The sequence below is a fragment of the Archocentrus centrarchus genome, chromosome 14 (genome assembly GCF_007364275.1).
Source record: "Archocentrus centrarchus isolate MPI-CPG fArcCen1 chromosome 14, fArcCen1, whole genome shotgun sequence".
Lineage (NCBI taxonomy): Eukaryota > Metazoa > Chordata > Actinopteri > Cichliformes > Cichlidae > Archocentrus > Archocentrus centrarchus.
Window position 1 is genome coordinate 32,156,760 of NC_044359.1, and position 22,537 is coordinate 32,179,296.

General features: G+C 43.0%; 1 protein-coding gene across 1 annotated transcript in view; it reads left to right on the forward strand.

Annotated features, from left to right (window-relative positions):
• The window catches only part of med13a (mediator complex subunit 13a), a 68,487-nt gene extending 46,176 nt beyond the window's left edge, over positions 1-22,311 (forward strand). The window contains exons 10-30 of the mRNA XM_030745991.1: positions 695-911; positions 4,667-4,697; positions 5,141-5,262; positions 5,582-5,669; positions 6,992-7,203; positions 9,176-9,372; positions 11,471-12,384; positions 13,456-13,623; positions 14,189-14,412; positions 14,563-14,752; positions 15,094-15,502; positions 15,660-15,891; positions 16,127-16,318; positions 17,072-17,295; positions 17,716-17,858; positions 17,987-18,145; positions 19,010-19,198; positions 19,660-19,799; positions 19,908-20,072; positions 20,858-20,958; positions 21,199-22,311. Of these exons, the coding sequence (XP_030601851.1) occupies positions 695-911; positions 4,667-4,697; positions 5,141-5,262; positions 5,582-5,669; positions 6,992-7,203; positions 9,176-9,372; positions 11,471-12,384; positions 13,456-13,623; positions 14,189-14,412; positions 14,563-14,752; positions 15,094-15,502; positions 15,660-15,891; positions 16,127-16,318; positions 17,072-17,295; positions 17,716-17,858; positions 17,987-18,145; positions 19,010-19,198; positions 19,660-19,799; positions 19,908-20,072; positions 20,858-20,958; positions 21,199-21,331 (4,450 nt within the window). The 3' untranslated portion in view covers positions 21,332-22,311. The remainder of the gene's footprint in view (positions 1-694; positions 912-4,666; positions 4,698-5,140; positions 5,263-5,581; positions 5,670-6,991; positions 7,204-9,175; positions 9,373-11,470; positions 12,385-13,455; positions 13,624-14,188; positions 14,413-14,562; positions 14,753-15,093; positions 15,503-15,659; positions 15,892-16,126; positions 16,319-17,071; positions 17,296-17,715; positions 17,859-17,986; positions 18,146-19,009; positions 19,199-19,659; positions 19,800-19,907; positions 20,073-20,857; positions 20,959-21,198) is intronic.
• The last annotated feature ends 226 nt before the right edge of the window (positions 22,312-22,537 follow it).

Below are 22,537 nucleotides of genomic sequence, written 5' to 3' on the forward strand. Positions count from 1 at the left end.
TTATGCAATCCCAAGTGGGGCCAGCCCCTTGGATGGCCTATTCTAGCTGTAATCCCCCCCAGCTACAGCTCTGAATATTGGCTAAGCTCTGGCCCAGGCCACTGCACACCATCACCTTGTATCAATGCTGGACAGGCGTGACGGGAGGACAGAAGTACAGAGAATTGTTGCTGGCAGTGAAGGGGAAAGATAATTCATAAGTTGCATCAGTCCCTCCTTGCCTGCCAAGCGGCCAGTGGTTTTCTCCTTCTCCATCTCTTCCTGATGTGTTACATGTGAGGAACAAGTTGGCCAGAGTCAAAGCTACATAGGTTTTGATGAGTGATACCAGTGCAACAGGTGATAATTGTGTCTGTCAGGAAGAGTGTAAGCTGTCAGTGCTTGAGCCACCATGTTTTCATAAATCCAGCAGAAATGTAATTGTCTGACAACAAACACGATGCATTAGTTCTTCTGCATGACAGCTGTCAGAACTGGTTGCAGTCGCTGCCATTTCTGTAAGTCAAGATAAAAATGGTAGCAACACTGGCATATGATATCAGGCAGTATCAGCCCAAAACAGAGCAGTTGGAACAATGTTCTTCTTTAACCGTGTTCACATGCAATTCCACTCTTGATTATTAAATCATTGATTAGACTAAACTTAATGCAATTAGTCCCCAGAGTCCTCACACCTATTTTCCTTTTGTTAAAGGGTGCTGTCTACGTCTAAATGGCCACTCAAGGTTTCAGAGGAACGCGTACAGATGTATCGAGCCAGGAGGAACCAGCATCTAGCTGCTGCTGTAACCGATGGAGATCACGAGCCTGAGGTGGACCCCTACGCCTTTGAGGAAGGAGATGTCAAGTTCACATTCTCCAACAAGAAGGATAAGTCAGGCGGGGAGCGGGAGCCAGGAAAGAAACATAAGGTAGGTCCAGCCAAGTGGAGGAGTGAGGCATGTTCGGCAGCTGTTAGCTGAATATTACTCATATGACTCTTGGTTTACTGGATGCTGTAATGGATGTATTGTGCCAACCTTTCTGTGAAAATGGTCCCTTTTGCTTGTTGTCCTTCTGACAAGAGCATCAGACAGAGACCGGGTAGAGTTTATGGCCATGGTACAACTCTTACATTTTGTCTTGTGTATCCATTACTAACTCACTTATCGAGATGCATTCAGAACAGGTTTTGCAACATTTCCATAACATAACAAAAAAGCAGTACTTTCTATAATTGCCAAATGACCTTTTCTACAATTCTCCCACAAAGTGTGCTAGAAAGCAGCTGCCAGCTCTGCTATATGCATCTTATTTGAACATATATGAATGTTATTCACTCTTGGATCTTTTAGTTTTGTTTTTTTTTTTGGTTTGGATTCTTTTTTTTTTTTTTTTTTTTTTCATTTTTATATTAGCTCTAATCTTCACAGTTGAATTGTAAACCGAACAGTGACCAGCATGGTATCTGTGACATCCTGTTATCATCATTAATATCCTTTACATGTTTTAGCAGAGTCTTGAATTCAAATTCGTATTTGTTGGCTTTTGCACTGTTTGCATCGGGCAGATAATCTGACAGTAATTTGTCCTAATACTGAGCCTGCCATGTCTGTAATTTGTAGGGTAAAAATTCTGCTGCAAAATAGCTGCCATTTTCCCCCAATTACAAAGGTCCCGAGATGATATTCGTCCTGAACATCTTTATCATTTTGACTTTTTGCTTTTGCAAAGTAATTTATTTTTCTCTGTGTCTCCCATCCATCTCTCTCCTGCGTGAGATATATGAAGGCTGTGCTGCTGATTCAATTGAAGTTTAGACATTGTTTTTGGTGCAAAGTCAGGTGGGCTTCTGTTGAGACCCATTCACAGAAAGATGAAGTGTAAATGATAAATTATGGAATATGAGCTGGATGATGTGCATTACAGCAATGACGTTTTGCTGTTTTTAACAGGCTCAACAGCCTGTTAATACTATTGTGAGGTCTGTAGCTGACTTTGCTTATCCTGTATGAATACGCTGCAAAGCACACAGATGTTGGGGATAATCACATGAATCACATGAAGTCCCTCCGTTATATTAATCTCATGTAATTTCAGTGCAGTGTTTTTCAGCCAATAAAGTAGTTCCCTATTATTTTGCCATAAAATCTATTTTTTTTAATACATTTTTTTTAATGTAAATTCATGTTCATTCATACTAAATAACTTGCAACTACAGCTTTTAAATAAGCAAGGAGTAAAAACAGCATTCATAACATCAAATATACATACTTGAAGTGTGTGCATGGATTATATGTGCTTAGCTGCTGTTCTCTGATCATCATAATGATTATAAAAACATACACATGTACTTATGACCACAGATATCCCTCTTAAGGGCAGGTTATTACAGAACATCCTCATGATTTAGCTCTAGACTCTTCACCTTGAAGCCCAACTAGTTTTAATGCTGAGGTGTTTGCACAGTTTGGCTACCGCTTCTGATGGCCATTTCTTCATCGTGGCTAGTCTACCTGAACACACTGAACTCTGCTCTACATCGAAAACAGCTGTGTGTGGTGCCTTTTGGCAGCTTTTAATCCCCGCTGTCCATTGGCTTTATTACAAAAACTGTAGTGGTGCAAAGCGTTTTTGATGGCAGAGAGTAACCACTTATTCCAAGCTGTCCTTCACTTGTTGCCTGGGGTAAAAAAAGGGACAAGAGGGCTGATTTTTAAGATCCGGGAGCAGGCGAATTAGAAAATAGGCCATCAGCATCCTCAGCAACGCTGCACTAAAAATAACAGGGCAACCACTTTCTGCATACATCCGCTTTCACTGCCAAAGTCTAAGCGAGCAGGAAACCATTCCTGAATCACTATTGTTATTTGCGCCTGAAGGAACACCAAATAGTTAGCCTCTCCAATTTCCTTTGAGTTGTTGTGTTTTTTCCTATTTGATCTGCCCTCTTCCTCCTTCCCCTTCTCACTGTATTCTTCAGCTCTGCTTCCGCCTCTGTGGCTTTTAGCTTCCGTTCCAGTGAAGGGCCACCTGTTGGCTGGTATTGCCCGTAAGCTTTGAAAGGGAGATTGTGTGTGTGTGTGTGTGTGTGTGTGTGTGTGTGTGTGTGTGTGTGTGTGTGTGTGTGTGTGTGTGTGTGTGTGTGTCCCAGTCTCCACTGGGACGTCACAGTGCCACAAACCTAACTCACTGAACCGTTGAGACTTAAAAAGTGCACTCAACTATTTTCCTTCTCCTCTGTCTGGTCACGACCCCACTGCACACCCCCGATATGTGGTGGAATGTAAGGGTGAAGGCAGCTCTCAGTGGAGTGAAGAGTCTCCTAAGAGCAGTCTGTGCAATGGCACTCTTCCACCGTCTGTCTGCTTTATTTGGTGTGTGCATATCCACCACATGCTGTGTGTGCGTGCGCACATGCTTTTTTTTTTTTTTTTTTTATCCCTGCTTATTTCTTAAACTAACAATTTTATTGTGTTGGAGTGTTTTGTTGTTTTTTTTTTGTTTATCCTTGAGAAACTTTACCATTATTGTAGCTGCAATATATTTTACCTCCTATCTGTCAGGTATTTTATCTAAACCTGGAAAATCTCTCTGTGAAGGAGAATTTTGCTGTCAAATTAAGACTTAATTTAAATTTTAATTTCAGATTAATAATGCTTTTTTTTTTTTTTTTTTTTTTTTTTGAGTCAGTGGGTTTGTAGCTTGACAACCATCTATTGACTGCGCTATAGGTGATCATCTGATCACCATACCACTGCATAGTGTCCCTCTGTCACACCTGATGAATCAAGTATAAGATACAAACATGGTAAACCTATGGGTGGGGTTGGGAGGGGGACAAAGGTGGGATGCTTTCATACAGGCAGCCTCAGAGTCTTTTGCAAGCTGCAAAGACACTGCACCTTCCCATACAAAGCTTTGCTATTGATAAAAGGTTAAGGTGCCTTTGCCACCTATAGATTGTGGCCTTGGTGTGGATGCTGTGTACTGCTGTGGATGGGCCTCTAAGGGAGACAGATTAAAGCCTGCGTTACTCAGAGAAAACCCTGGAGCGTGATGGAATCAATGGCTGGGACATAACATTGCTGTTCCCCTGCTCAAACTGCTCAGCACACAGTGTACACACAACACACCAGAAGAGCACACTCACACAGAAGGCCAGCCCTCCCAGATATTGATGTCTGGGTAGGAGCCTAAGAGGCCATTCCTTGGATCATGATTTCACTCTGGTCTGCACTGGAAATCTTATTTGCCACAGCTGAAGCAAGCTGCCCCTGCTCCCCGTTCCTCTGTTTCTGTCCAATTTTCTCTCGAACTATGCTGTCACTTTTATTATTACACAGTTAATTTTTTTGCACATTGATTGGGAAAAAGTAGCATCTGGCTGTTTTAATAGCTATTTGTTTTCAATTTTGTAGGTTATCCAGTGTGTTTTTACATTTTCTGAATCACAGATTTGGGCTTAAAGAATTTCACACACCCATATTTTTAGACTCTAATGAAGCAGTCTTGGCTCCAGCCAGGTGTCCCCCATGCAGGAGTATGAGAATTTAATTGATATCTGAGTGCAATTTTATGAGCAATTTCATTTGAGCGTATTGTTTAATGAAGAGTGTTTCAGTTGCACGCTGTGTATTGCTGTTTTGCCTTCTAAGCAGCCAACCTTATTTTTTCTTTCTTACAGGGTGAAGATGGAGGGGCAGGACCATCAGATGGTAAGAAGCCTCTTTATTTTCCAACATTGTCTAAGCCCCCCAACACACTCAACTGTACTGTCACTCTCAAAAGACCTAGATAGCAACTGCAGTGTGAGCACGTTTCATCTTGGTATTCAGATGGATTTAGGGAGCTGCCATAATGAAACCTGTTAGCTGCATTTTCCATTCAGTCAATAGAAATTAATTTACCAAATAAGTAACATTCATTCTCAATTATTTTTAATTTAAATCTCATAACAGGTTTGTCATGCTGAAAGCGTTTCAGTAATTGAATTTTTGGAGAAAATCTTGTTCCTGAATTGAGGCCATCCAGGGAAGTCAAACCAAACAATCAGTTTTGCCCTCAATGAGTTCTCATGCAGCCAAAATCCATTTGTGGACATTCAAAAACTAGAGCCTGGAAATATTTACAGCGTATGTGTGTGTGTGTGTGTGTTCAGATGCTCAGCGTGCAGCTGCTCACAACCGCATGGCCTCCACCAGCCTGATTCACGAGACAGACCTGGTGGTGTCCATCAACGACTTGGACAACCTCTTCAACTCAGATGAGGATGATCTGGCGGTCAGTAGAGATCTTGGTTCACACTGCAATAAATATCTTATTTCTTAGTGTGGTTTGATACTGTGTGTGTGTGTGTGCGCGCATGTGTTTCCACTTTCACTTGTGTGTCAGTGCAGTGTCTTATCTCTGCTGATAACTGCCTTTGCACTGCTGTTACTCAAAGATGATGCCATTTGTGATATTTACAAGTCTTTTAGCTATGAGAAATACCAGGAATGAATTAAGAGCAATATTAACTAACTGACACTTGAAGATACCGACTTTATCAGGTTCCTGACTCTCTCTCCCAAACCCCTCCTTTTTTCCTTCCCTCCTGCAGCCTGGTTCCAGGCGACCAGTGAATGGAACAGATGAGAAATTTGGCAGCAAGGAACCCAAGCCATCCACTTTGGATCCCGTATCCTGCAGTATGTGTATCTCACTCTTCCACCACTGATGTCTCTCTTGCTCTGTTTTCACCCCAACATTGTGTCCTGCCTCCTTAAACTCCAAACAGTGTTAATCTAGAATCAGATTGGTCACACCTGTGAGGCCCTTGAAAACTAAGAATTATACACTGAAGTTTTGCCAGAAGCCACTTGAGATTTAAACACTGTATTCCCCTTGCTTAGTATTCAGCTAAGATAAAACACATCATATCCTTTAATCCACTAAGTGAAGTTAATGTTTTTACAGCACAAACACAGTTGATGCTCACACTTGATTTGGCCACCTAGTGGTGAAGAGTGTGACTGCTTCTCAGTCCATCAGTGTTTGCTCTTAAAGGGCTTAGAAACACGCTGCTGCTGTTACTCTTCTACTGGTTCTTCTTGCTAACGCCAGTCTTACCTTAAAGTTACACTGAGCTGCAGCAGAGCGCATTTTCTGTGGGGAAAACAAATGCTTTTGTTGCTTTGTGTTAGGTTGGAGCACTAGCTCACACTAATGCAGAACTAGACATTTTAAGGATGCTGTATATATTACTGTGAAGCAAATTGGTCTCAGATCAGCCATTATCTTTAGTTTTATGTACAGTCCTAGGCTGTGCCCTTTACCTTAAATTGTGTTTGTTGTCTCCCAGATGCATCTTACAATAACAACAATGCTTTGAAAGTTCGAGGTGTTGGATCTTCCCTCAGCGTACTGTGGCCAGCTGTTTAGCCTCTTCACTAGGATTCTACTGTAGACTTATCTTTATGTAAATGCAAGCAATATAATAAGGAGCTGCTGCTTTCACCAGCATCCACCTTTGCAACAGCTAAGTTTCAACAGCACTGCTAAATTCTGAAAACAGTTTCTTGAATACCTAAAGGGAAAGGAGCGTTTTAGGAAATATGGTTGATGATCCTGTTGGATTTAAAAGATTCATTGTGTTGTTATTCACATAGCTATAGCTGTGGCTGCCTGTAACAACACCATACATCAGCAAGCAGAATGACAGAATGCTTAGTAAACACTTGAAGCTAACATTGATGCATCTTTTATTAAGTGATTTCCAGAATGCACCTGGTTGAAATGGTTTGTGTCTCAAAGTGCTTTTTGAGGTGCAGTTTTTATATATATATATATATATATATATACACATATAGGAAATAAAACTCTAATTACTTTAATCCCACTGTAAGCTGTATGATAACAGCAGTAGTGTTGGAACCTACTTTTCCGTTACATCTACTGTATTTGTTCCTCTTCAGACCCATTACACCCTCAGTCTGATGCATATTAATAGCCTCTTGTTCTTCTTTTCTAGGTTCAGCAGATCTGCACCACATGTTTCCCACGCCTCCCTCCCTGGAACAGCACATTATGGGATACTCACCTATGAACATGTGCAGCAAGGAGTACGGCAGCATGGAGCCCAGCACAGGCATGACAACAGTGGAAGGCACTTCATCTCTGGGGGGGCATTTCAAGATTGAGGTGGAGGAGAGCTTCTGCAGCCCTAAGCCATCTGAGATCAAGGTGGGTCTGAACTATTAGTGTGTCACTTGCAACTGACTGAATCTATAGGGTGGATTTACTGCCAGAAACTGTAGATGTCATAACTTGAAGCTAGTGATTGTTGGTGGATTTGTTCTTTGAAGCTCACTGAAACTAATGGGTGACCAAAGGATCAAAGACTGCACTTAGATTTGATTCAAGGGGTTATCCCTCATCTTAACCAGCTGGTTTCCAAGAGCAAGACTAGCAAGACTGCTGTTTTTGCTTTACTGCACACATTTTTAGTTGTGATACACATAGTTTTGAATTCATTGTCTGTTGTGCTTCAAAGGGCTCGTCTTGTTGTGTGAATCATGTGTAAATGGAAAATCTACTAAGAAATAATAGGAAAAGGGATGTTCCTTTCAACTACACTGCTTGCTTTGTTATCTTTGGTTATTTTTTCAGTATCAAAGTAATTTAGTGATATTTGTTTGTACTTCCATGCAAATATTGTAAACGGGATCTGGCTAGCACCAGTCCTTTGAATATCCTCATAAGTAAATGGTGCCTCCTGCATGTGTCTAGTTTCATTTTCTGCAGCACGTCCAAACACAAAATATAAATTCTCAATACAATACACTTTATTGCCAAAGGTATTCACTCAGCCACCCAAATCATTGAATTTAGGTGTTCCAGTCACCTCCATGGCCACAGTTATATAAAACCAAGCACCTAGGCATGCAGACTGCTTCTACAAACATTAGTGAAAGAATGGGTCGCTCTCAGGAGCTCAGTGAATTCCAGCGTGGTACCGTGATAGGATGATACCTGTGCAACAAGTTAAGTGGTGAAATTTCCTCACTACTAAATATTCCACAGTCAGCTGTTAGTGGGATTATAACAAAGTGGAAGCAATTGGGAACGACCGCAACTCAGCCATGAAGTGGTAGGCCACATAAAATCACAGAGTGGGGGTCAGTGGGTGCTGAGGGTCATAGTGCACAGAGGTCACCAACTTTCTGCGGAGTCAATCACTACAGACCTCCAAACTTCATGTGGCCTTCAGATTAGCTCGAGCAGTGTGTGGAGAGCTTCATGGAACCATTGGACTCTAGAGCAGTGGAGATGTGTTTTCTGGACTGATGAATCACACTTCTCCATCTGGCAATCTGATGGATGAGTCTGGGTTTGGAGGTTGCCAGGAGAACGGTACCTGTCTGACTGCACTGTGCCAAGTGTAAAGTTTGGTGGAGGGGGATTATGGTGTGGGGTTGGTTTTCAGGAGTTGGGCTCGGCCTCTTAGTTCCAGTGAAAGGAACTCTTAATGCTTCAGCATACCAAGACATTTGGAACAATTTCATGCTCCCAACTTTGTGGGAACAGTTTAGGGATGGCCCCTTCCTGTTCCAACATGACTGCACACCAGTGCACAAAGCAGGTCCATAAAGACATGGACGAGCCAGTCTGGTGTGGAAGAACTTGACTGGCCTGCACAGAGTCCTGACCTCAACCTGATAGAACACCTTTGGAATGAATTAGAGTGGTGTCTGTGAGCCAGGCCTTCTCATCTAGCATCAGTGTCTGACCTCACAAATGTGCTTCTGGAAGAATGGTCACAAAATTCCCATAAACACTCCAAAACCTTGTGGAAAGCCTTCCCAGAAGAGTTATAGCTGCAAATGATGAGCCGACATCATATTAAACCCTGTGGATTAAGAATGTGATGCCACACAAGTTCATATGTCTGTGAAGGCAGACGAGGGAATACATTTGGCAATATATTGTCGCTCTGTATCAGTTATTGTCTGTGTGAAATGAAGCTGCCATAGGAATTGTTTATTGGTAGCAAAGGTATGCTTGTGATTTATCTTTTGTTTGTTTTTAAATTCCTGATCATGTTTCTAAGCTTGCTGCTCTGTGTGTTTCCCTGTGTTGTGGTTATCCCCGTGAAGGGCAGGAAACAAAACCAGACACAATGATTTTCATGCCTTATTTTCTGTCCATTTTGCAGGACTATTCTTTTGTATACAAGCCAGAGCTGTGCCAGCCATTTGTAGGCTGCTCCATGTTTGCCCCACTGAAGACATTACCCAGTCAGTGTCTCCCGCCTATCAAAATACCAGAGGACTGCATCTATCGACCTAGCTGGACCATGGGCAGGGAGATGCTCAACCCCGTGCCTGTAATGACCTACCTTAACAAGGACAGGTATGCTATCCTTATTTATTATTCCATAGCATTATTTGGATATATTATCATCAGGTATAACTGTCAGTCTTCTTTTTTTTATTTTCTAAAGTCAGTTGAAGCTAATTCAGATATATCAAACTATTTGAAAGAATTGTTATAATTTATCATGAATCTAACTGAGGCTTGAGCTGGACGGTTTGCATTTTGTGTGCAAGGAAGTGCACACCCTGCTCTCTTTCTGTCCACACACCCTCTGGTCTCTCCCTGGACACCACCTTAGCAGTCAGCTCAATTTCCCATGCATGGTTGCCTCAGGCGGAGCAGGGATATGAGTGTAAAATGCCTTCTTGGTTGAAGACGAGGATTATAACTGGAGCGGTGAGATGAGCCCCCCCATGGCGGCTCCATGCCACCTAACTGCTCACAGTGGCATGCTGGCTATAGTATATCTGTCGCTGCTCCTCTCAGCTACAAATGTGCAGCTCTGCTTCTTTCCACACAAACACAGGAATTTATTTCAAGCAAAGCTGGTTTTGACCATTTGATTTTGTGCTTTTCTTACATTCACTTGGATAATATCTGATTGCTGTCTAATCTCTGTTGCTCCTATTATATAATTACACACCCCTTATTTCAGTTTTTAACCTGTATTATCTTACTTTGTGTGCTTGACTGATACATACATATTGATAATGAAATGGTTTGCTGTGCATTTTATCTATAAATAATAAAACATCACATAAACCAAATTATTGGCCTAGAGCAAATGCCAGTGTATTTCTTCAGGTAAGACGTATGAGGCACATTGCTTTTTACTGGGCTTCACTTCCTCAGCTGGAAAGGTTGACTGATTTATTTATTTTTTCCACAAGAGGCCTTTTTTTTTTTTATTAAAGCAGAACTAATTGCAACTGCAGGGTTTTACTTTTGCCTGATGATTAAGATCATTTTTAGAACATTTCTCTCTCGAGTACACTGGAGCATGACTGCAGATGTAGAGCAGAACAAGCAAAAGAAGGTGATCAGTTTTTTTTCTTTCTTTCATAAGAACTGTAAAATAAGTAAGGTTTTGGTTTCATGTTTTGTTTTTTTTTTAAAGTTACTGGAGTGCTAAGCCCAGTTGACCTTGAGTGGGCAGATAGAGGTGTCTGTAAGATCTTATATTGTTGCTATGGTGCTGCCTTCCCTTCTGCATCCCATGGTGATTGTGCCCTGGGCTGGAGAGTGTTATGCTGGGGCTTCCTTTCTAATGGGTCTATGCCAAGAGTTGTTCCCCACATACAGCTAGGGACATGATGTGCTCACCCACCCCCCCACCTCTCTCTGGCTCTCGCTCTCACTCATACACGCTGTCTCTCTCTTGCTGCTTCCTCACAGTTGCTTGCAAGCCCAAAAATATCCCTTACCTCAGAGGGACGCTTGTTGAAATGTTTATTGAATGTATTCCTCTCTCCCTCTGCTTTTTTTTTTTTCCACTACCCGTTTCTCATTCTCTCACTCCTGCATTCTTGTTCCCTCATGTGTAAACATGTGCGCAGTCTGAACCCACTCTGCATTTCTTATTGTAGTGAATGTCGGTGTGCCCTGCTACCTTATTACTCAAACTGTCTTCACAAATTCAGCAAGACAGGTGGATGGCAGTATATTATCTGAAGCGGTGTACTGAATTTTATTGTTCTGGCACCCAAGAACAACTATGTTCAGTGTACAACTGTGTAGTTTCTCCTGTATTTTCATACCACAGTTAGAATGCTGACATTTTGTTCAGGGGACCCATATATGATATGATTTTGAGATATATATATATATATATATATATATATATATATATATATATATATATATATATATATATATATATAAAATAAAAGATAGATATGCGTGTGGTTTCTTTTTGCATGGGAAAGAGTTTTGACACTGAATTAGAACTGTACATTTTCTTATTAGGACCTGTTTTGACAGGTTGGGTTAAATACCAGTTAACCTGGCCACCGTTTTACGAGAATTGTTTTGTTAAAAGGAGCTGCAGCGTTCCTCAGTGTCACCCATGCTTTTATACCACTGTGTAGTTCTAGTGCCTTCTTTAATGTGTGTTCTTTAATTTCTCTGTCCTCAGTAATATCCCCAGTGTGGGCAGCACCATGGACCAAGAGTTCACCCCTCAAACCCAGACGCCTTTCATGATCAACAGCGCTCCGCCAAGTAACAGTGGCGCTGGCATCCTGCCCTCACCCGCCACCCCACGCTTCTCTGCCCCTACCCCACGTACGCCTCGCACCCCACGCACGCCACGTGGCCCCTCCAGTGTCCAGGGATCACTCAAGTATGAGAATTCTGATCTTTACTCTCCAGCAGCGTCCACCCCCTCCACCTGCCGACCACTGAATTCAGTGGAGCCGGCCACAGTTCCCTCCATCCCTGAAGCCCATAGTCTCTATGTCACCCTCATCCTCTCCGAGTCAGTCATGAACCTCTTCAAGGACTGCAACTTTGACAGCTGCTGCATCTGTGTATGTAACATGAACATAAAAGGAGCTGATGTGGGCGTGTACCTCAGCGATCCTGTCGGTGAGGCCCAGGAACCCTGTACCTGCGGCTTCAGCGCTGTGGTCAACAGGCGTTACGGGAATGGCTCAGGCCTCTTCCTGGAGGATGAGCTGGATATCATCGGCCGCGGCTCAGACATCAGCAGAGAGGCAGAAAAGCGCTTTGAGGAGCTGCGGCTTTCCTCACTGGATAGAAGTGGAGTTGGGAGAGGTGACCATATCCCAGATGAGCTGATTATGCTCCTGCAGGACCAGTGTACCAACCCCTTTTCACCCATTTCAATTCTGGAGCATGACGTAGTGACACGGGGGCCAAACGGGGCTCCTATACCCCCATGTGTACGGGTAGAGGAGAGGGACTGCCGCAGCGACTGTTACATGGCCATGGAGCACGGCAGGCAGTTTATGGACAACATGTCAGGTGGCAAGGTGGATGAGGCACTGGTCAAGAGCACCTGTTTGCACCACTGGGCCAAACAAAATGGTGAGGAAATAAAGCTAGCTGAGCCTTTTGCTATAACAATAAAATAATATTAGTACATGACAATACAAACGTTATTCCAATCTAAATTGTAATCCTAATGAACGTATTCAGCTTGAATCTGTTATGTAGGACACAAGCGGTGAAAGGGAATTTAAAAACAGCTCTGTTTTCTGCTGCCTACATTGTAGAGGGTGACTGCCTCCACACCTAAACACAAAAATGACTATAATCAGGGGTCAAAGTGGGATTCAGCAGGTGGGGGAACCCTATGATCAGTTCTAGTGTCTCTACGTGGGGAAAAGAATCAGAACTTTGTATTGTGAGCGCCAGTAGATTTTCTTTGTGTGTAGGCTGTGCTAGGTTTACTGCTCTTTGTGGATGAACTGAATTCAACAGATGTAACCGAGTGTTTCACGAGCTATCTTGGCTGATTTCCATCCCCTAACAGTTTATCAGATGTCACTGAGCAGTCCTTACCTTTTAGATATAATCCCTCTTCTTCCTCTCCTGTTCTGTTTTACATCTTTCTCCATGTCTGAGTGAAGTTATCTCTCATTCTTTTCTCTCCCTGAGAAATACAGCTGCTGTAACTTTGTCAGTGTGTCTGCTAGCTACACTGCAGAGTTTGTTTATGCTGATTTGTTGAGCAGTTAGAAATGTTGCATCTTCATTGCCTCTTCTGTACCTCTAGCTAGATGCTGAAGTACAAAGTATGCGATAAGCCCCAGTGATGGCAGGTACACCAATAATACTGGCTTTTATGTGTTGTTGTTCCTCCATTTAGTCTCAGATCTGTTTGATGCTTGAAGCGATGGGAAATAAAAACTTTTCTCTTAAAAACCTAAAGTAACGAGCCAGATATTTGTGTAAAAATATAGGAAGTAAAAGTAAAAAGTTGTCACAAAAATAAATACTCACGTAAAGTACACATACCAGAAAATTCTACTGAAGTACAGTAACAAAGTATTTGAACTTTGTTGCTCCCCACCTCTGGTTTTGTGAGTGTTTTTTTTGCACCCAGTGCCTCATGTTGTGATTAATCTCAATCTTCTCTGTTCATCTGTTGTTCAGCAGTGGACGTGAGTGCACTGTGCTCTCAGGACGTGCTGCGGGTGCTGATGTCCCTCCAGCCCGTGCTCCAGGATGCAATCCAGAAGAAGAGGACAGTGCGGTCATGGGGCGTTCAGGGTCCCCTCACCTGGCAACAGTTCCACAAGATGGCAGGACGGGGCTCTTATGGTAAAATTTGTGTTAAATTCTGACTTGATACACGGTTCTCACTGAGACCTTACTGGTATCCACTTCTCTCTCATCCAAGACCATAGTAGTAATTCAGTGTTTTCCAGTACGTAACCAGCAGAGGTGTCAGACTGAGTAGAATAAGATTCCTGGAAAAACTCCCAGAAAGTAGCAGCAGAAAAAATTCTTCATTGTCAGTTTGAGCACAAAAGTGCTATCTTTCAAAAAGAATTACTGTTCAGATCCTTGATTTCTACTATGAGGGTGATAACAACATTGTGGATGACATTTGGGATTTGTGTCTGGGGTAGAAAAGCCCTGAAGACTGTCAGATCAATAGTCAGTGTGGTCCCTCTGGTGTGGTCCAGATGTCAGTTCTGCTGGGAGGAGCTGTCAGATTGTTGGGTGACCTCACATGTTGATGCACAGTGGAAGTTTAAATGTGGAGCTGACATCTTACCAGTTAACAATTTTTCCTATTTGGCTTTTATTCCTGTTTCTTTCTGCTTCCACCCGCACGTGGTTTTACCTTCATTCTTCTCCTGCTTCCCCATAACTTCCACAGGCACAGATGAGTCCCCGGAGCCTCTACCCATCCCCACCTTCCTCGTGGGTTTTGAGTATGACTTTGTGGTGCTGTCTCCATTTGGTCTGCCCTACTGGGAGAAGCTGTTGCTGGATCCTTTTGGCTCCCAGCGGGATATCGGCTATCTGGTGGTTTGTCCTGACAATGAGGCTCTGCTCAGTGGTGCCAAGACCTTCTTCAGAGACCTCACTGCTGTTTATGAGGTAGAGATGAAAGGCACAGTCCAACTGTCCAACACATTACAACTACTTTCAGTGCATTCTTTAGCTAAATCAGACTAATTAGATTATATTTATGTATCAGCTCATATACTCACTGTTTTTGGCATGTTGCCATTATCTGTTTTCCTCCAGTCATGTCGACTGGGACAGCACCGGCCCATTTCCAAAGGTTACCCTGATGGCATAGTTCTTGTCGGTGGCAGTGGAGCCAAGACCCTCGTGGATCAGCCAGTCAGTGATTGGTTCCTCAAGGCAGCCAGCGGCAACAGTGATGCCTTTGCTAAGCTCAAACTCTATGCACAAGTGTGCCGCCACAACCTCGGTACGTCACAGCGACATTTACTGCTCAGTGACCGTTGCATATTTGATTCTACATGGTTGCTGGTTGTTCTGGTGTAAAATGTGTGGTTCAATCGGCTCTTTGTTGCTGAATTTCCAATTTTTGGCACCTCTTGGTGTAGTTATTAATATTTTGCCTTATTATAAAAAGGCTAGCTGGAGAACCTTGACTGCTTAAAAGAGAGCAGAGCTTTGAAATGCTAAAGAAGTGTGATCGGTGTAGGAGGATGTTGAGATGGAGTAAATGGAGTATGTTTTTATTTTCTGTTTCAATAAAAATCCAATGGTGTTTTCCTTTTTTTTTTCTTTTTTGTTTGACTTCAGCTCCATACCTCGCATCACAGGCATTAGACAGTTCTCTCCTTACACAACCCACTCCCTCATCCACATCCAACCAGTCGTCATCCACACAACTATCTAGCTCCAACTCCAGCACAGCCAGCCAGCAGGGCTCAGCGAATGCTGCTGGCGCCACCATTCCCAACAATAGCAACGGCGTGTCCGGAAATGGCTCTGCATCATCCAACAACCTTGTGACATCTTCAGGCCAGCCCGGCAGCACGATACCTGCCAAACCCAGCTCCTTTCCCCCGTTTGGGAGCATGGGCAGCCAGGGCCAGGGAGGTGGCCCCCAGAGTGGACAGCTGGGACTGCAGGCTGGTACCCAGAATACTGGCACCTCAGGGGACAACTCCAGCAGCCAGGCCCAGGGGCCCACAGAGCCTCCTGAAAGGTACCATTGGAACACAAAACCCTTCACATCTTCAACAGAAAATGTATCTAAATAAACATTTTGTTAGTGTGAATGTACAGTTTAGTGAATAAAACAAATAACTTGAGTATAAAATGAGTTTTCTCATACTGAAGTTGTGCTCTTATATTTTCTGTAGCACTTTGGAACGAGAGAAGGTAGGAGTGCCCACCGATGGGGAGTCCCACGCTGTCACGTATCCACCTGCCATTGTTGTTTACATTGTGGACCCCTTTAGCTATGAGGAGGGTGACAGGGGCACAGGGCCAGTGCCAGCACACTCCAGTGTGTGGACACTGGGTTTGCTACGCTGCTACCTTGAGATGCTTCAGTCCCTGCCCCCACACATCCGCAATTCTATCTCTGTGCAAGTAAGTAGACTTCAAAGGAGAGGCCCCCCCCTTTTTTTTTTATTGCTTTGTATTTTAATTAATTTTCATCATGGTGACTGCAAAAAAGCAAAAATGCAACCAAATAGCCACTCCCACTAAACTCCTGTTTGTGTTCCACCTGTAAAACACACAAGAAGCATTGGTAAAGAGTGTTTAGAGTTTGGTTGCCTATCATTAAAAACTTGTCTTTTTCTTTGTGTTTTCTTACCCTCAGATTGTTCCATGCCAGTACCTGCTTCAGCCAGTCCGGGGTGAAGACCGTCATATCTATGCCCAACACCTCAAATCTCTTGCGTTCTCAGTGTTTGCTCAGTGCAGACGGCCACTGCCCACTTCGACCAATGTCAAGTCACTGACTGGGTTCGGCCCAGGCTTGGCCATAGACACCGCACTGAGGAGCCCAGAGGTAAATGCAACACAGAGCATAGTTGTAGCCGTTACCGTCTAATTGCTTTGCCAAACTCCATTTAAAAAGCACAGACTGTTCTTAGCATTCGGTTGCAGTTCAGCTCTTTAGCTGGACAGTACCAGCTCCCTTTTGGCACTTTGAGTTAGCATTACTGTGCTAGTATCCTCCATTCCCTGATCGATAGAGAGCAAAGAGAGGGTGACACTGTGACCCCAGCAGCAGTGTTTCACTTGCTTACAGCTTTCAAACCAAACATAAACCTGACCTGATATGATCCAGCCTCCAGCCCCAGCTGTGTTGAGTCTGCCACTGGAAAGAAATAGTTTTTAGAGCTAACCATCCTCAGTGTAATTTTTTTTCTTCTTTTTTGCTGGAACGGGACCAAAGGAACTTGTAACCCTCCGCTCCTCCAGTGTTTTCTTTCCATTATGTGCTTGGCTAGCTCCCTGAGACCTTCATAATGGGATCTTGACTCCCAGTTTAGACAAAGGGGTGCTTTAGATCAAGACCTAATTCAGTTGACTTCCTTCCTCACAGCAAGTGCTACCTTTTCCTTTTACACACTGGCAAACCTTGAAGTACCTTGAAGGGATAACTGGGATATGGATGGGACAATGGGACAGAGACACTAGCATTGTTCATAAATAATACAGGAAGTTAGCCAAAGTTAGGACAGATCTAGTGTTTATTACCATTTACACAGAAGGGTTAAAACATACATCCTGAATCCTTTACTCTCCCCATCTGCAGAGGCCAGAGTGTCTGCGTCTGTATACACCACCGTTCATTCTGGCACCCGTAAAGGACAAGCAGACAGAGCTGGGGGAGACATTTGGAGAGGCATCTCAGAAGTACAACGTGCTCTTTGTAGGTTACTGTTTGTCCCATGACCAACGGTGGCTTCTGGCTACATGCACTGATCTGTATGGGGAGCTCCTGGAGACCTGCATCATCAACATAGATGTACCCCACAGGTAGGACTACATCAGTATTACATTAAAACCTACTGTCTTCACAGTTTGAGCCGTTGCATTTTTTTTTTCTCTTATGAATAAAAAACATTCTAGCTCTTGTGCTAGTGTAGTAAAGTTTTAACAATGACTTCACATCATCCTGGCCAGACCCGGCTTTTATTTCTCAACACAACAAATGTCTAACCTTGCAAGCAGCGCATATCAGCTGCTGATGTCACTCAAAATGTGTCTGCTCGATATCTAAACAGTGATTTCTGCATCTAATGTCATGCAAGTTGTCAAATGACACTTGGCACTCAAATATAAATTAGACCCGGGACGACAGGTTCCTGACAAGAGTTTACCTTATCCTGCATTTAAACCACTGATTAGCAGCTAAGAGCAGGGTTTTGATATGTTTGTGATGTGTGCGTTCTGCAGGGCACGGAGGAAAAAAGGGTCAGTTCGGCGTCTCGGCTTGCAGAAACTGTGGGATTGGTGTTTGGGACTGGTGCAGATGACATCCCTTCCCTGGAGGGTAGTGATTGGCCGACTGGGCAGGATAGGGCACGGAGAGTTGAAAGGTAAGGAGAATATTCACACTGATTTTTCATGGCCAAACAAAAAAAAAAGATTGTGGAGCATTGATGTGTTTTCATACCAGTGTAGCACTCTTTCAGTCATGCCTTTGTCTCTTCTCTTTGTGTGCCAGACTGGAGCATTCTGTTGAGCAGGAGAAACCTCCAGTCACTTAGTCGACGTCTGAAGGAGATGTGCCGAATGTGTGGCATCTCTGCCTCAGACACCCCCAGCATCCTCAGCGTGTGCTTGGTTGCCATGGAGCCACAAGGATCCTTTATCATCATGCCAGGTACAAAGCGTGCGCTTGACAAAGATTATAAATACACTTACCAACTGATTTAATGTACACTTCTTATCTGAGTGACATTACTCTACTCAGAAAGGCAGTGCTGGTGTGTGCATATGTTTGTGTGGCATGATGGATGGCAGCAGCATATCACAATGCACCCCCCCCCCCCCAAATCCAGGGCAGATTGATGGCAGGGAAGATCATGTACCTTGCGCTCATAAAGCACTACCTCTCAGATACCCATTGATCTCAATGCAGTGTGATGGAGAGCCAGATCAATGGGTTTATTTTGGGAAACGAGTAGGGGGGGATTGTCAGTGCATCATACCAGGATTCTGTTGAGCTATGCCAAGCTGAGGACATCTCCTTTCTAAAAACCCCTTCAAGCTGAAAGAGATTAGCGAGGCTGTGTTAGCCTCAGATGACTATGACTAAGGGGGTTGGCACTAAATGTAACAGCTGTTCTGACATTCTAAATCTAGTTTCTTCCATGGTGTATATATGTGAGGACACTTTTTTAAATACATTTTTAATCCTAATACTGCAATTTTAGCTGTAAAAAATTAAGACATATTAATATTTAAGCAGTCATTTCTTTAAATTTTGAATGTTATAGCTGTGTTAATCAGTTAAAGCTTTAACTTGCCTTTCAGTCTAACACTTTTCGGTTATATTAACATACTCATGATGGCGCAGTGAAATTAAATCACTTTCAACGAATGAAATGAGATGAATTTTCTCAGCGAATACCAGTTTAATCATTTTACTCGTACTAGATAAAAAGGATTGTGAATGGATTCCCATTCATATCGTTTCCCTGCACTGTTCATTGACCCTTTCTCTTTCCTTTGTGCGTCCTGTCAGACTCCGTGTCGACAGGCTCAGTGTTTGGCCGCAGCACCACCTTGAACATGCAGACGTCCCAGCTGAGCACCCCGCAGGACACCTCCTGCACCCACATCCTGGTCTTCCCCACCTCTGCCTCCGTCCAGATTGCCAGCTCCAATTACACCAACATCGACCCCAACATCGACATTCTCAATGCCACCACTGGTCAGTAGTTCGTCGTCTATCTTGCAGTCACTCCCTGGGATTTCCAATTTTTCTTTTTTTTCTTCTTTTTTAGTAATTTGTTGCAGCTCATCCTATGTTCTGGTGGCCAAACTATCTCTCAGCAACCATCTGAGTGTTACCCTTTCAGTACTGTTTGTTTCCAAATCCTCCTTGTTTAATTTTCTAGTCTATTAAGAGTGTGAATTGTAGTTGTTTGCTTACATGCTTTATGCATCTACGGCAGCCTCAAGGGTCTTCAGCTTATTTCTTTTGTGAAAAATACATTTGTTGCCAGAAATATAAGCCATATTTACTCATAAGTTGCAGTATAGTAAATGACACACTGACTCTCAAATTACATAGTATGTAAAAAGTCTGAAAGTTGGACCATGCAAGTTTTATTTTTGGTTTTCTTTTTTAAAGTTATGGACCCTATTGAGTTGTTCTCCTCTTCTCCACAGATGGATCTGATGCTATTGGGATCTTTGCCCTGCTGGACCAGGAGAACGAGTTAGTGGATCCAGACATCATCAACATCTCACCTACCACTTCCCCAGTACACTCCCCTGGCTCTCATTACCACCACGGAGGTGACAGTAAGGTACTACAACAACAGTTACATAAAACACGTGCACACTCTGCAAAGTGCAACATGACACGACACATAGAAACCAAAAAAAGTTAATCTTGAGCTTCCGCCTTGTTGCAGGGTCAGAGTACTGATCGTATGGAGTCTCCTGAAGAAGTTCCTAACCTCCTGCAGCAGCCTCTGGCATTAGGCTACTTTGTCTCTACGGCCAAAGCCGGCCCACTACCCGACTGGTTCTGGTCGGCCTGTCCGCAGGCTCAGAACCAGTGCCCACTCTTTCTCAAGGTACTACTCAAGGCTCCTCTCACATTTGCTTTGAATGCATTTTTAAGGTCTGCCATTTTTAAGCACGTGCACCTAAAGCTGTGGAAGGGTTACTTTAATACACCATTCTTGCTGATGCTTTCCTTTGAAAGCTAAAAGATATTAAGTGGCTTTCCTGAACACTACCACTCAAAGCAGAACAACAGTGTCCTGTGTGGTTTGCAACCCCTGGCCTTTTTCTTCCTGTTGCTACATCGCATAGACTACAGATGAGGGGAATATACCTCTCAGGTGTTCATCTAAAATGCACCAATTTGTTTTTGACAGAGTTCAATTCATTGCATGCATTTGTAGCCCATTATAAATAGTCCTGGTCATTAATCCTGGTCTCAGCTGATTGCTTAGAAACCTCACTGACTCCGAGAAGTCGCCAAGACACCATCCAGCACGCAGCACCCCATTAAACCGCAACTATGCTGAAAATGCAGTAAATAAGTCAGATGATAATGATCTTCTGAACACTTCTGTAGCATTTTGCTGCTTGTGTAACCATACTTGAGCAAGTGTGATCGAACCCTTGTGTGTAATTGCCACAACTGAAAAGTGTCCACACAAGAAAGTAGTTTTGCTTGTTTGCAGTTTTAGGTGTAGTGATATCCATTGCTTCTGCAGTTGGTTACAGACTCACCGCTGCTATCATTCTGCTGTGAAAAGAGCTATCATTATTTAAATGAGATGTAATGAAAGGTTGATAACTTCATTATAATGCCTTTGACACCACCTCTTTCCCCCGTGCTTCCTCTCAGGCCTCTTTGCACCTCCATGTGTCTTCAGTGCAATCAGATGAACTACTGCACAGCAAACACTCCCACCCCCTCGACTCCAATCAGACCTCAGATGTACTCAGGTAAACAACACCAGAACACACTCTGCATCAAGTTGAGTGCACAAATTACTATTACCACCCTGCTGACTGTGTTTCCAGGGTGAGTTTTCTATTCGTAGACGATTTCAGAGTGAAGCTGATTTGTGCACAACGCTGGCAAAACTTGCCATATATTTTAGACCTAGTTTTAATATGCACTGATTAATGTTGGCCTTGAACTACGTGAAAATTGAAGCCCAACTGTTTCGCTTACCTCAATAGATTTGTGCTGGAGCAGTACAACGCCCTCTCCTGGCTGACATGTGACCCGGCTACGCAAGACCGACGATCATGCCTACCAATTCACTTTGTGGTGCTGAACCAGATGTACAACTTCATCATGAACATGTTGTAAACATCAGGCTGCTACAGGAGGGATGACGAGGAGAAGAAAGCGACGGCTCCAAAGGGGGCGGGGTCATAATAAGTGAAGAAAACCAGTGTACGGAGCTGAATCCTGCACCAGGATGGAAGTGGATGCTGTTCCAAGCTTAGCCAGTCCTGCTCCACCCCCTGTGAGACTGGAAGTCCTGTCCCTGTGATTTAAAGACATACACATAGAGACAAGGGAATAAATGAAAAAAAGAGGGGGAAACCAGAAGTTGAATTGCATTCAGTGAACGTGAGAGAATGACAGATTGGTTGTCATGGTAATGTAGCATGGCAGCAGTCACTGGCCAGTCTGTGTTGAAGAGACAAGTCTATCTGTAAAGTTATTGGAAGAAAAGGGACATATTTGATCAAGGAAAAAACTCAAACTTGGTTTTAAGACATGAGATTCCTTTTTATTCCTTTGGATGAAATTGTATCCAAACAAAATGCCTGCATTCATCTTATTTATTGTAAGTTTTTAAATGTATAATTTGTCTTATTTCTTAACCTCTTTTATATATAAAAAATGGAGAGGGTTTATATCACCTTCCGGCTTTAAAGCAATTGGTCTAAGATATATGTAATCGTCTTAATTAATAAAACAACCAAGAAAAAGCCCATAAAAATTAAATAAAGTCCCAGTAGGTTGCTTTTAGAGTATTATTTTTTGTAATGGAGACAGAATATTTGTATTGCCACAATGTACAGAAGAATTAGAGTGGAGAATTATGTTTCATGCCTTTGAGCATGAAGATCTTACAGCAAAGCTGTAGCTACAGAGGACTTGTACAGCAATGAACTTCACTGTGTTCAAATAAAGAGGTACATTGTTGTATATAGTATTTTATACCACACATTTAGACACAAAAACCAAACGGCAATATATATAAATAAATATATATGAATGCCATGCCAGCAGTTGGTGGTGTGGCTTCTGTTTTAGGAATAAAGTGCGTCAACTTATTTTCCTGTGCTTGTGTTTATTGCTTTGGGGAGGGGGGGCACTGTGATGTGCAATTGGACAAGAACACCAATAGTGGAAGTGGATGGAGAACTATTGGCATCTCTTGGAAGTAGCTGACCTCAGGTTTGTGTTTTTGTTTTGGTTTTTTTTTGGCTTGTTTGTTTTTCAGGGGGGTAAATGAAAATGAAGGCTAGAATGTGAGAGGAGTCGTCTTAATGGCCTTTA